Source organism: Carassius carassius, chromosome 18 (assembly GCF_963082965.1).
Source record: "Carassius carassius chromosome 18, fCarCar2.1, whole genome shotgun sequence".
Classification (NCBI taxonomy): Eukaryota; Metazoa; Chordata; class Actinopteri; order Cypriniformes; family Cyprinidae; genus Carassius; species Carassius carassius.
In genome coordinates, this window is record NC_081772.1 from 8,921,354 (window position 1) to 8,934,845 (window position 13,492).

At 37.0% G+C, this 13,492-nt stretch overlaps 2 protein-coding genes across 2 annotated transcripts; both read right to left on the minus strand.

Annotated features, from left to right (window-relative positions):
- Positions 1-280: 280 nt before the first annotated feature.
- On the minus strand, positions 281-10,456 carry tdrd6 (tudor domain containing 6). Its single transcript, XM_059497837.1, has 16 exons — positions 10,268-10,456; positions 4,001-9,435; positions 3,760-3,884; positions 3,542-3,622; positions 3,441-3,471; positions 3,117-3,166; positions 2,968-3,022; positions 2,728-2,780; positions 2,592-2,646; positions 2,226-2,263; positions 2,072-2,135; positions 1,910-1,977; positions 1,770-1,821; positions 1,600-1,667; positions 1,461-1,515; positions 281-887 (listed from the first exon to the last, which is right to left on the minus strand). Exons 2-16 carry the CDS (start codon positions 9,396-9,398, stop codon positions 712-714), a joined length of 6,369 nt encoding a protein of 2,122 aa, XP_059353820.1. The 5' UTR covers positions 9,399-9,435; positions 10,268-10,456; the 3' UTR covers positions 281-711.
- A 549-nt stretch (positions 10,457-11,005) lies between these two features.
- sf3b6 (splicing factor 3b, subunit 6) lies at positions 11,006-12,714 on the minus strand. Its single transcript, XM_059497943.1, has 4 exons — positions 12,528-12,714; positions 11,963-12,081; positions 11,719-11,857; positions 11,006-11,330 (listed from the first exon to the last, which is right to left on the minus strand). The coding sequence occupies exons 1-4, from the start codon at positions 12,555-12,557 to the stop codon at positions 11,241-11,243; spliced, it is 378 nt and encodes a 125-aa protein (XP_059353926.1). The 5' UTR covers positions 12,558-12,714; the 3' UTR covers positions 11,006-11,240.
- Positions 12,715-13,492: the final 778 nt, after the last annotated feature.

Consider the following 13,492-nt stretch of genomic DNA (forward strand, 5'->3'; position numbering starts at 1 on the left):
CGATTTTAACACAAACTAGCCACATAGTTTATGGATCTGTAACTTAAACTTGTGATTTGTAAGTCAATATAATCAGTTTTTACACTACTAATTTCAGGTCAGCAAAAAATAAAACTACCACATGGGATTTCAAGATTTCTATGGTTTCCAGTAAAGCCACAAAAGTGCCTAAGTTCTTTATATGTATGTGGAATTTTGTATATTAAACCGAATATCTCACCATTGGTATGTTTTTTTCCCCCCCACATGCATAGTCTGAATAACATTCTATTAAGAAATGTTCATACAAGTGCTACACAAAGGTTGCATATTTATTAAAGCAAACTTCAAGTTTCCACAAAATGCAGCAAATTGCTTTTCCCCACAAATTTAAATTTAAGAGCTTCTGAACAAACAACAAAATCCCTGGATGAAGTATAATTTAGAAATATTGTTTCAAAATGCAAGAAGGAAAACAATGAAAGGCTATGTAATAACTGAAAAACAAACAAAACAGCCTTCATCTGCAATGAGAAATCACTGAACAGTAATGGGAGGAAATAAACTACAGCTCCACTATGAACAGGCAGAAGTGCTTATTGTTGCTATTATACTGTAAATGGTATTAGGCAGACCATAAATGTGATTAACAAAAGAAAAAGAAAACATTACACAAGTAGCTTGCCTCTTAAGATACATCAACCATCTCCTGAGAGGATTACAATGTTTACATTAGTCAAGCTTCTGTTTTTCATTTTCTCTCTCCGGCTCAAATACGTCTGCCTGGGATTCTTGCAAAACACCAACGAAAATGACATCGTCAGATGTGTCCTCAACCTTCAGGGTCAGATGAGTGACACATGAATCCTCTGCACTGGTGCAATCAGATGCATCTGACTTTTGTACACCTGTGAAGCACACTGCTGTATTAGTTCCAAAAAAAGACTATAGAATACCCAAGACATGTCACTCATATCGTTTTGAATGGGGAAAAAAATGCAGCGCTCAATATGGCCGCTCAATCGCAGGAAGCCCCACCTTTTGGATTAAAGAGCCAATCGATAATCGGTAAAGTCAGCGCAGCTGCTGTTAGAAGTCTCGGTTGCTATAGAAACAGCAAGCGCTCTGAGACGTGCTCTTAGGACTGCGCATGCGTTCTAGCTGATCTAGCCTGAGAAATAAGCTTTTTATAATACTATTGGAGCAAAAGTAACAACATTTATGACAGTTGTCAGGTTTCTTTGGTGATGACATTTTATCCTAAGCTTAGTGAACAGTTTTGGAGAATTTGATCCCCATTCAAAGAGACAGGAGCTGCACTTGGATGCCCCAGAGGCATTTCAAAGATGGCCACTGCGTGACATGACTCGTCTTTAAAGAGACTTTGTTAGTTCTCACTCAAACCAAAAAATATTATTTCAAATAAAAACTGTGGGACTGTTAATGATTTTTACATTTATATTCGCACATAAATGACTTACATGAGGATTCTTCAGCATCAGTATTGGTTTCCACAGTAACTGTATCTCCCTGAAGCTGAAGTATTCAAAGTAAGGAACACCAATAAACACCTCAAATGTTTGTGGTTAATGAATTGAGTAAACAGTAAGTTTATAATACCGTGCCATCAGATGCAGTATCAGATTCCGTTCCATCACTGGTAAGAACAATAAGATCTTCAGGTATATCTAATAAAAATAAATAATTACAATTAATAAATGCTAAACATCCATTCTAGATGTTAAAATTGAAAGACTTTCATCTGAATATGGAACACAAACATGACATACTATTAAACTCCTCAAGCAAGTCATCAGTCTCTAGCGCGGTTTCACACAGATCCTGTATTTGCAAAAACATATGAAAGGAATATATTTTCAGCCACTGGTGTAGGTATTTAACAAGATAAAAGAGAGAAAGGACAAAACACCTTATGGTGAGCAGCATCCAGGAAATCCATCAGTAATTCCACTCCAGTAGTCATCTTGGCAGCATCTTCTAAAAAGTCATATTTTACAAATTACAATAAAATAGCACAATCAGCTAATTTTTAATGAAGTTTGAGTTTATATCTCATAGTATGAAAGGCAACCTCCATGCTCTCCATCTGAAGTATGTAAATCCTCTTGGGGCTCCTTGCTTTCTACCTGATCAGGCTGGAGTACAAATAAATTGAAGAGGAGTCGTTAAAAACCATTTAAGTAGTTTTAAACCTCAATAATCTTATGTGATATTTGTGTACTTACAGTAAGTACTTCAACAAGATCCCCTGACACAGCTACAACTGAAAAAAAATAAAAACAGCACTGTCATTGGCATTGATGTCCAGGATAAAGCAGGACAATAATGTTGTTGTTTTTTTCCACTTCAGTTTTGTGTGAAAGATGATGTGCATGCAAACCTGGTCAATGTGAAAATGTGAATTTTTCACATAGACTTGATATTTCATGCTGTCTGAACACAGACATTCATTTAAATGCAGATTTAATAGAAGATCACTTTTTAATGCAAACAGACATTATACAGTACATTCATAAAATGTACTATGCACAATTTGGAACTGAGGTCCCGATACTTTTTAATAAGTAGGTAAATCAAGCAAGCTCACTTACCCTCAGAATGTTCAACCAAAACAATGGAGCAGGATGCACACCCTGTGGCTTGAGGCTACAAGTGAACACAGCGCTATCAGATTACTATCACTCAACTGTATTCGCTTTTGATTGGTATAACAGCATCACACTGTACCTGGTCTGCAAGTTCATCACCTGGATCCATTTGGGCAATGCGTGTTTCTTCACCTTGACATAAAAAAATAAAAATAAAATAAAAAAAAACGCACAATTTTGAACAATTTTGCACTTATGAATTACATGGTACTTTACCACAAATTAATAACACTATAGTATATTTTAATGTGTATAAATTTATTCGTCTGCCCTTGCAGTATGTTATGCATTGATTTTGCAAATCTATACAAACACTTACCATTTGGTTCTTCAGACTCTGAAGTGACAACGGTTCCATATTCTGCATCTTCCACCTGGTGTAATCAGAGGTAGAATTGGTTGTTAAAGTACATGTTCAATTCTCAACTGCTTTAACATTCTACATAGCACAGTTAAACATCCATTTACCTTTGAAGGACTTTTTTTCAATTTAGTATGTTTCTCCCTGGTTACTTCATCTACAAAACAATTTTTGTGTTTTAAGGATCAATAAAAAATAAATAAAAAAATTAATTATATATATATATATATAGCAGAAACAAAGAGAGAGAAAAAAAAATGTGACATTGTAAGACATTGGTGTAAAAAAAATTAGTAATATATATATACACATATATATACGCATACATATATACACACACACACACACACACACACAATGTATCCCTGTTTTTTTCCTTAAAAAATATACATCTATACACATACATACATACAGAAAAATACAATACTTACCACTTAGAACTGCAGCTTCAATGCACGAAGTCTGCAATTAAAGCAGTAGATGAGTAAAAAATACTTTGATTATAAACAAACAAAACTCCAGCATTCCACACCTGCAATGGCTTGTCTGGCAGAATTTCGAAGATATTGAGAGGATCTACTACCACTTCAGAGTCATGTTCCACGAGCAACACCTGAAAAAAAAAAATAATAAACCGAACAAACAATTGGTTATACTAAACAAAACCAGGTTTCTTTACCAGAAAAAACATCTAACGGTAACACTTAAATAAAAAAAAAAAAGTGTGAATGAGAAGAGATAAATTCTCACCAATGCAGCATCTTCAGAAATTTTTAAAATTTGTGCTTCGCACCAATTTCTTCTTGCATGAGACCATATCACACATTCTGATCCAACAAGCTTCATCTCTGTTGCTCGCCTTAAATAGCCCAAGTCTTTAAAATATTAAGATTTTAAGTTTTTTTAAACAAGGAAAGAAGGCAATTTGCATACAGTGAATATTGTATTTCTAGAAGTTGCATGACAAATTGTATGTCACATTCAAGCTTACCTGATTTAATGATCTCAAATGATGGTAACTCTGGTTCCTCAACAATGCATAATTGAGAATCTGTGTTATTCATCAAGAAGCTATTTATATTCTCGGAGGAAATCGTAGATGTAGCTCCCTCAGAGTGCTGTGACAAAACTACAGGAAGGGGTATTGGGTCTGTCTCAGGAAACGCATGTTGGTGTGTTGTGATTAATGGACTTGTGAAAGCTGAAACTGATTCATCTTTCATGACACATATGGTTTCATGATCCTCTTGTGCATCAGAGGGCGCTATGCTCACTGTATCAAGTGAGGCAACATTTTCAGTAATCATCTCGAGTGACTCATCCTGTGCTTCATTTCCAACTTTTGTACTTGTCAGTAAATCAAACTGCTCTTGTTCAGAATGTTGCATTTCGAGAACTGATGTGCAGGCTTCATTGTCAACATAGTCAGTGTCTGAATCATGGATAACTACTGAGTCAATATTAACTTCAGCAGCCACAGAGACATCGGTAGGCACCAGTTTTGCTTCACTTAATAGTTCAACAGATGAAGTTTCAGCACTTTGACTTTTCCAATAGCTTCTCATGGTATCATTAATGACAGCACCATTGCAATCCAGCTTGACAAAGTGTGGCATTTCGGAGTTCTCCATTTTCTCAACAGTGATATTTAAAAGCTTGTCATTAACTAGCTCAAAGAACACATCATCTGCCTCTTCAGCCCAGAAACCCTTGGAAAGATCAAAACCTTCAAGCTGGCAGTCGAATGCCTGAGGGGGCACATCTGATAGCTCAGGTGGAAGTGTTTTAACGTCACCAATATTGACTTTTGCCTCATTTCCATAGTCTACAAAGGTAATGGAGAGAATGTCAAGTTCCCTAGATGTAACTTTAGCTCGATACCACAAATTATCTTCAGTGAAAAGGGCAATGCAAGCACTTCCAACTGGCAGAGATTGCTCACTCATAGTTTTTTCTGATGCATTACCAGCATTCTGTAATGTATCTGAAATCTCTTGAAGTTTGTCCGTTGCTGCATACTGGCACCAGAAGAGCTGAGGACCCTTGATGAATGAGGTGTATCCAGTGATTATTTGACCAGCTGATATGGTAGGGTTCTTGTAATGGGTACAGACTTTGATATCAGATGTCTGCTTGACACCTGGGGTCGTAAGCTCAGTTGCTGGTGTAACATCACCCCTGCAGGTGGATCCAAGCACTACACCATTAACATCAAGTTTCACTTCCCAAATGGTCCCCGACATTTTCACAAATGTGCACATGACCTTTTCAATGTTTTGTTCAATTACTTGTTTGAAGTTGGGTGCAAGTTCTTGGTCTCCACTCTCAACATTTAGTTTATGTACAGAGCAGTGATTGCTGTACCTAGGAAACGAAGCAAATGATTGATCAAGACGACATATTTTTGAGGAAGAAATTGTAACCGTGTTTCCAAAGTCAACAAATTCAACATTGACGCGGTCACAGATATTTTTTCTTACTGCTGCACGGTACCAGGAGTTATCTTCAGGAAACATTGCACAAACCAAGTCTCCCTCATGAATATCACTGGGATCGATGTTGGCGCACCTTGATTGGTCAGCATTCAACTTCTCCACAAGTGAATAAATGTCATCCTCATCAGTTGCAAACTGAACAAAGAAGCTACAGGGGCTATTGCAATGAGAGATGAATACCTCAGCTTCTTGACCTGGTTTTATTATTTTTACTGGGAGTGCCGATTCGTTAAGAAGAGCCTGGGACTTGGGTTTAAAAAAATCAGTTTTGTCAGACGTACAGGGGTGCCGCACATCAGCTCTATCATTGCACTTTCTTTGTGGATCATGTTGTTTTTGGGAATTATGCAAGGTCTCAAAATCTCTTGTTGGTTCTGGTCTGCCATCTGTATGGAATCCCCACTTGCTCTGTGGCTGTTTTGATTCAACTTCCCCTTCTTGTGCTGCAAAACTGTCACGGGATTGGGGAACTTGATAAACGAAATCTCGCTTTAGACCACTGTAACTTTCCTTCATATGGGTTGCCCCACTTTGTGCACTTCTGTTCTTTGAACTATATCCTTTGAATTCACTTGGTTCATTTCTATGGATTTCATTGTGAAACTTCTGTCTGATCAGTGCATTCACTTGAGTTTTTCCCTCATAAAGTTCCACCAAAAGCTTTCCTCCTGGGTCTTTTGCCACGATCAAAGCAGTGAAACAATGACTGTCCGCAAAATTCTGAAACCAATTTCCAACTTCACATGACACATCTTCAGGCATATCTGAGAGCCCACATTCAATTGCCTGCACTGGGATGGACATAATTTCTCCTGCTTCAATTGGAACCGGCAGTAAGTCTGATTTATCTACTTCCAAGGTGTCACCGTAATCCACAAAATTAACCACAACTGATGGTTTTGTAGACTTTATTTGGCCTCTGTACCAAAGTCCATCTGTGTATTTTGCAAAGCAAACTGTTCCAAAAGTCTGAGGACACTTGGTTTCCTCTAGCTGACGGCATAGGAAATTGACCTTCTTTGAAAGTTTCTCAATCTCCTCCGAATTCCTGGCAAGATGGCAAAAGAAATGAGTGACACTTTTCACACAGGTGATACTCACTTCCTCTTCACACCCAGTCTTGACTCCATGTGAAGAATAATAGTAGGTGTCCAGGCGAAAGGGTGGAAGAGGAGCTTTCTTAGAGGGAGCACGGTCAGCTAGACGTCTTTGGACAAGGAGATTGCAAATGCTTTGGAATGGAGTCTCCAAGTCTACCACATTGAATACAACTTTCTGGAAGTCATACATTACAGCAAATATGGTGCATTTTAATGGCACATTCATGGATGCTGCGGTGTCAACAAACTCTTGAAACTGCAATGTGGCTTCAGGGTTCCAGTCTAAAGCCGAGTGGGAAACTGGTTGGATCAGGTTATACAAACTGCATCGAAAGGCTTGTCCTTTCATTTTCAAGAATGCTGGAGTGATCTTTCGAAGATGTTCAACAGCAACCGTCTTTGTCTGTCCATAGTCAACAAACAAGACATCCACATGAGGCGTTTGGTGCTTTTGAATGACCAAGGCTCTGTACCATATCCCAGTTTCAGGATGACGGGCAACACAAGCTGCTTCCAAAGGTGGCTGAAATTTACTATGAGCATAGAAACGCTGTATGTCTTGCATTAGCACTTCTAAACATGCTGCATTTCTGCCTTTTTGACACCAAAAATCATTTGGACTCTCAATGTAGGATACAGTCACCTCCAGTGAACTTCCAATGGGAAACAAGTATTCCTTGAAAGCAGATCCACTGTCTGTTATGGCAGAAGAGCTGGAAGGCGTTTGATGCCAAGCTCCTGTCAAGAATACACCAGATGTGTGTGTAGTTTTTAAACCACAAGATCTTGTGGTAGAATTATCCACACAGCACTTTTCACTGTCTGCAAAATCTGCATTGCACAGCAACTTGCTCACATCATTTTCTCCATCTAATCTCGGATCCACTAACTGGACAATGTGAGTGTCTTGATGCTTGTCTTGTATGTGCAAATCAAGTACTCGGTCTTCAACAAGTTTTGAAAAGAACAATGTAGCCCTCTCGTCCCAATGTTTCAGTCTGGACTTAATGCCATAGAGGGAGCACTTTACTGCCACAGCAGGCAACTGCTGAAATCTCAGAGGCAACTGTCTAAGGTTGAAACAATCAACAAGTTCTGTATTACCATAGTCAAGGAAGTAAACTTCTGCTTTCTTTTCAATTACCTTATAGATAGCCGCTCTATAGAACACACCATCCTGGGCTTTAGCTGCACAGAGGAGACCGACAACAGGCTTTCTTATCAATCCTTCAGTGCTTGTTGGATCACTGTACAGATTTCCAAGACCATTCATTAGCTGACTGAATTCATCTGCGTATCGCCGAGTTTGAATCCAAAACTTTCCAGGGTTCTCAACATGCTGTACAACTGCCACGTGTGAAGTGTTAGGTGTAAGACTTTCTGTGAAAAAGACTGGCTTGTTCCCTTTAACGTCAGAAAAGGTTTCATCGATGTGTGTGGCCTTGGTTGTTTCCAAAATCTTGCTCTTTTGAGATAATGGGCTCTTTTGAACAGCAAAGTCTGTAAGGGTCATATCAGAGTCTAGTGAACATTTCTGTTTCAGTTCAAACAATTTGTTGATGTTCATGTTCTCCTCTCCGTAAAATGTGACATAGTGGACACCTTCAGAAGTGCTTTGATACTGAAACTTGGCAATCACTGTGCGGTTGAGCAGGAGAGATTTCAGGTAATCAATTTGTGAAGCTGTCCAGCCAACACCGCTGTCGACTATTCCATGAAGGGAGCAAACATATGTTATGACAGGCATCCTGAAGAATTCAGTGGAAAGTGGTCTGACATTCTCAACTTGTACAAATTGTTTCTTCCCATAATCCACCTGCAAAATTTCAACCACATTCTTGGGAGACATGACCTGCTGCACCACAGACCGATACCACTTGCCGTCGCTTCCTCTTGACACACACGGGCTGCCTAGATTCTCTAGTTTTGCGAAGTTACAACAAACTCTTCCCTCGTAATGCTGAGTTATCTGTTCAGTTAACTTTTTCAGCTCCTGGGAAAAAACCTTAAGCTGACAGAATATTCGAAATGGACTTGTTACTTCTGTGACCACAACGGTCTCAACAGTATCGGTCTGTAGCTCTGGGTACATGTAGGCCTGCTGCTTCTCTGTTTGCTCGATGATTTCAATTGGTTTGGTCCTAATGGAAGAAATTCTCTGAGTTTCTCCAGGCCCACTGTTGGCCTGCAAAGATCTGGCAACAAACTCCTTGAACCGATCACTGTACAGCTTCTTTGCAAAGCCCATTTCAAACATCTGACTGGACAGAAAAGGAATGTCAAGTAGGAATGTTCGATGAGGCACAAGAACATCTTGAACAGTGGCACTAACTCTTCGACCACAGAAGACCTTCATGAACTCTAAGGCCATTGCTGACCATTTGTTTTCAGGAGACAGTGGTAGGACATTGGCAAGAACACAGAATTCAACTTCAGGGGGAAGATAGAAAAAGTCCCTTTTGCCCCATGCTAAAGTGTTTACAGTGGCACGCAGCGTTCTGCCTTCATCAATTAAAAACACACTGTACTCGTCAGTATCTCTGGACACTATACGGGCTCTGTACCATGTTTCATACACTCGTACAAGACACAAGTCACCAGGGTTTCCATCCGATTCACAAAAAACCTCTCTGGGGTTCTGAATCTCTTTTTTCAGCTGCTGATATGCAAATTTTCTGTCTTGATCAAAATTCCCCCAAAACTCTACCAGAGCACATGCTGGGTTCAGGTTTACTCTGGTAATGAGTACGGGTACATTTGAACCCATTGATGGGAGTCCTGGAATAGAACACATGGTGGCCCCTTCTGTGACTAAATCTCTCTGGATGTATCTAGAAACAGAGAGAGGAAGTATGAGGAAAAAAAGGACTCTTACATTACTCCGTAAACTTGTAAATAGTTGACATAAAACGGACACACTTTTTATATAATTTTACAACACTAAACAAACATCCAACAATTAAAGACAACCAATATCAAGAGTTTAGACTACAATTTATATGCATCAAAGTAAGCATGTTTTAGGTTTTTTAATGTTACATTAAATATAACACTAAGGGTCAGGAAAGAGGAAAATGCACTACGAAAAAAAACTTTACTGCAAAACTTTATTCTGTACATTTTTTATTAATAGAACACTGAACATGACATAAGACAATACATAGTATGAGCATTAACCCCGTAGTTTACCTCAAGGTACCTGTTAGAGTACACGTTAAAAATAAAAAATTACTCCGGTAATTAGGAAAGGTGTTGGAAGGAGTGTGTCAACTGACTGTTATCACAGGTGAGGTCTAGGAATTTACAGGCAACTGGTGCATCCTCTGATTGCTAACACATGAAATTCACATTTTGCAATGCCTTGCATGTCAAATACACTGGTCCATAAAATTAATCTAGTAAAGTAACCTTCAGCTTCGTATTAGGCGTAAGCTGTTAGTTTTAACAACCCTTTGAAAATTCCCGAAATTGACTTTAGATTATGTTGCGTCAGTAAAGCGTCAGGACATTTATTCACAAAGTTGTGACTTTCCTTTTTTTTTTACGAACGCCTAAAACGCGACAAAACCATTTCGACCAATGTCAATTATTTCAATCAACACACATTTAATAGATAAAGCCAAACGTTACAACATGAAATAAACCTTTATGACAAACACTCACCACTGCAGGATATACTCCGCTTTTATTTCAGTGCTGACCAACGACATCTTGGCCTCTCTTGTGTGGGACCGATGAGGACGAAATTTTCACCCCGTGATACTTATATTAGTTTTAGCGATCAACTAAGTTTCAGTTATACGAAAATCGGGGAAAACCGAAGACCAACTTCTATATCCGATAATTTCACGAAGGAATCAAAAGATACTAATTAGATGCCATAAAGTTGCTTTCGCGCCTCGTTCTCGCGCGTTCACCTGATTGGCTCATTTATGGTCAGACGGAAGTTCAGTAAAAGACGGAGGCAACGATATTTAACAAAGTTTAAATCCTGAACCAACGCAAGATATTGAATTATTAACAATTAATATAGTGTATGACTATAAAGATGAATATGTTGTAATCAAATTAATTCTAGGTTAATGTTTTTTCCTCACTCATCTCTAAACAACGTTAATGTTATTGTATAACCAAAATCATATAAATGCAATTATTGAAAATGCAATGAAATATATATATATATACATATATATTTAAAGTAATATACTGTATATGAACTTATAAGCAATATTATATTGATTACCAATTAAATGTGAATCCAAAATGTTCTCCAGTCAAATCATTGTTCATTATGGATTTTAATTTGTAAAATCTAGCTGGCTATAAACGTATGTATGGCTATAAATTATGTACTAGTTCACATGTATAATACAAATATGCAAATAAGACACCAATCAGATATTTTAAAAAAAGAAAAACATTTATTTAATAAAACAAATGCTGATTAACAAATTTTTACCACTTTATTCAAAATGAACAGAAAACTAACTGAAAAAGACATTAGGTCAATATATAACAAGACTTCAGTCCTAGTAATGAACACTGTTCAACAGGAACTTTTTTATTTAAAGGTTTAAAGTGAGATGGGTATGGTACAAGGAAGAAAAATAGCACAACAGAAATAATCAAATGTTGACTATTTCGGTGGGTCTGTGTTTATCCCGTATTTCTCTTTGAGAATTTTCAGCTGCTCCTCCTTTTTCTTTGTGTCCATTTTTTGGAAAGCCTTGACAGGGGGAAACAGGCAGCATTAGAGTTTTTTTTTTAGTCAAAATCATTGAATTAAACTTTAAAAGGAACTGACAAAATGGTATATAGATTACAAATTTCATGTGTTTGCACAAACTTGGCGAATAAAGCTCATTCTGAGATTAGTCAATAGTCACTGTCTGTTTTCATTGTATGGTTAATACTATTTTGCATTTTTTTCCCCTTTTTTACTCCTCAGAAGAAATACAATTATAATTGTTTGAAACAGAAATAAATTAAAGGACCGAATCTTAATATTTAGGTGAACTACTACTTTAACATACAACAAAATATAATGAAAATATTTCAGTTTCCCATGAAATAAAGTTAATGTTAGAATCAAAGGCAAAAACAGTTAAACTCACCCTGTTTGCATTATAGTACAATACAACTAAGTATCTGTTGCAGACATTGAATCCAGAAAGGTGATCACAGGCATTTTTGGCATCAAAGATGTCTTCGTATATGACATAGGCTGTTCCTCTCGTCTCTGGTGTGTTCCCACTAAAACAATAGCTGAACAATCAGTTACCCATCTTACAAAAATACACAATCAGCACTTTCTTTAAATAAAAGTGTTTATTAAGAACTCTGACACCTGATACTTACACTCTGATCTGACGAATTGGCCCATACTTTCCAAAGATGTCATACATCTCCTCTGCTGTGATTTTGTATGGAAGGTTACGAATATACAATATCCTGTTCACCTCTGGAGGTAAACGAATCTGAAACGTGCCAACAAAGCGAAACATTAATATACACATAACGTACATGAAATGTTACCGTTTTAGATTATTAAAACACAAACCACAGTCATTTAAAGAATTTGAACGTTCTAAGGCGCTTCGAATGACATGTAATGTTAATCACGAAAAATAATTCACGAATTCCGACATGGACGCAATTTGGTAAACATTTTGACCGTTTTTTCTACATAAGAGAGGGCACTCGAGTCCTAAATACGTCTAATCGTAAAAATACTAAAAACAGGAAAAAATATGTTTAACATTCAACTAGCAATAACTCTTATGTCTTTGTCTTAGAGGTTACTGATCACGTTTATACCAGGAAAACAACAGTAAACATTAATCGCTAATGTAACGTTACCGATTATCCATTTTGAGCAATACACTATCAACATCACGATCATTTGAACCGAATCTGGACTTACATTCGCTCGTTTAGCTGCTTGCATCGCCATGGCTGGACCTTTTTAAAGAAACAAAACTCAAACTTTACAAAAAAAATAAATAAATAAATAAAAGCCTTAACCAGTACTAATCAGTAGCAACTAGCACGAGCTAGGTAGCTGCGCACTTTGCAATGTTTGATGGCGCAGTGCGATGACGTCTTTCCGGGAAGGCTTCGGTCAGGTTCCTTTGAGGTGACGTCAAGCAGCGATTCCACTCAGGTTTCATTCTAAAAAATATTAAAGACAAAAGTTTCTTTTTGTGTGTGTGTGTGCCCCTAGCAAAACGGGACATCATATTTTTCATATTTGTCCTTATAAGCAATTATTTTAGATATATTCATTTGTTTATTAACCAAAAACTACTTTTGCTTGTTCTAGGATGTTATTTGGTTTCTCTAACGTGAACAAAACAAGAAAGTAATACTTTATTATTATTTTTTATTGCTCCTTGCCAAATCTCATATTAATTGTAGTAAATTCAGTCATCAAAAGCACATTTACTATTGCTAGCTTATATATCCAAGCAATTTCTTCCTCAAATTACTCATATTTAATTTCATAACACATCTGCTGCCTTTTTAATTTATTTAGCTATAGAATTCAATATATTTTGACGAAATGTAATATTTATTTTAATATCTTTATTTTAAAGAATTTCTTGCATTTCTTATATGTTTATTAAATCTGTAAATTTTAATTTGTTCTTTATTCATGTATATATTTATGATACATTGGCAATATAAAAAATCAAAATAGCGGAGAGAAAATGACTATATAACATATTTAATACTTAGCAATTTTTCAGTTTAATAAACGGAACAATAAATCCAACTGATCGGCAAATAATTGACAAAAAAACACCAAAATCGGCGTGAATGTTTCAATATTTAGCCGCTCATGTTATAGATATACATGATATATACAACTCAAATGCATATCTAGGC

Bases quoted from the DNA above. Each gene is read 5' to 3' on its own strand.
- tdrd6 (XM_059497837.1), bottom strand. From the start codon at position 9,398: ATGTGTTCTATTCCAGGACTCCCATCAATGGGTTCAAATGTACCCGTA. The intron at 2,647-2,727 runs GTACAGTGTGAT...GTTCACTTGTAG, and splicing joins GTGATGAACTTGCAGACCAG to CCTCAAGCCACAGGGTGTGC. The intron at 1,668-1,769 runs GTATGTCATGTT...TATTTTTATTAG, and splicing joins CTTGCTTGAGGAGTTTAATA to ATATACCTGAAGATCTTATT.
- sf3b6 (XM_059497943.1), bottom strand. From the start codon at position 12,557: ATGGCGATGCAAGCAGCTAAACGAGCGAAT. The intron at 12,082-12,527 runs GTAAGTCCAGAT...GGCACGTTTCAG, and splicing joins AAGCAGCTAAACGAGCGAAT to ATTCGTTTACCTCCAGAGGT. The intron at 11,858-11,962 runs GTAAGTATCAGG...CTATTGTTTTAG, and splicing joins CCAATTCGTCAGATCAGAGT to TGGGAACACACCAGAGACGA.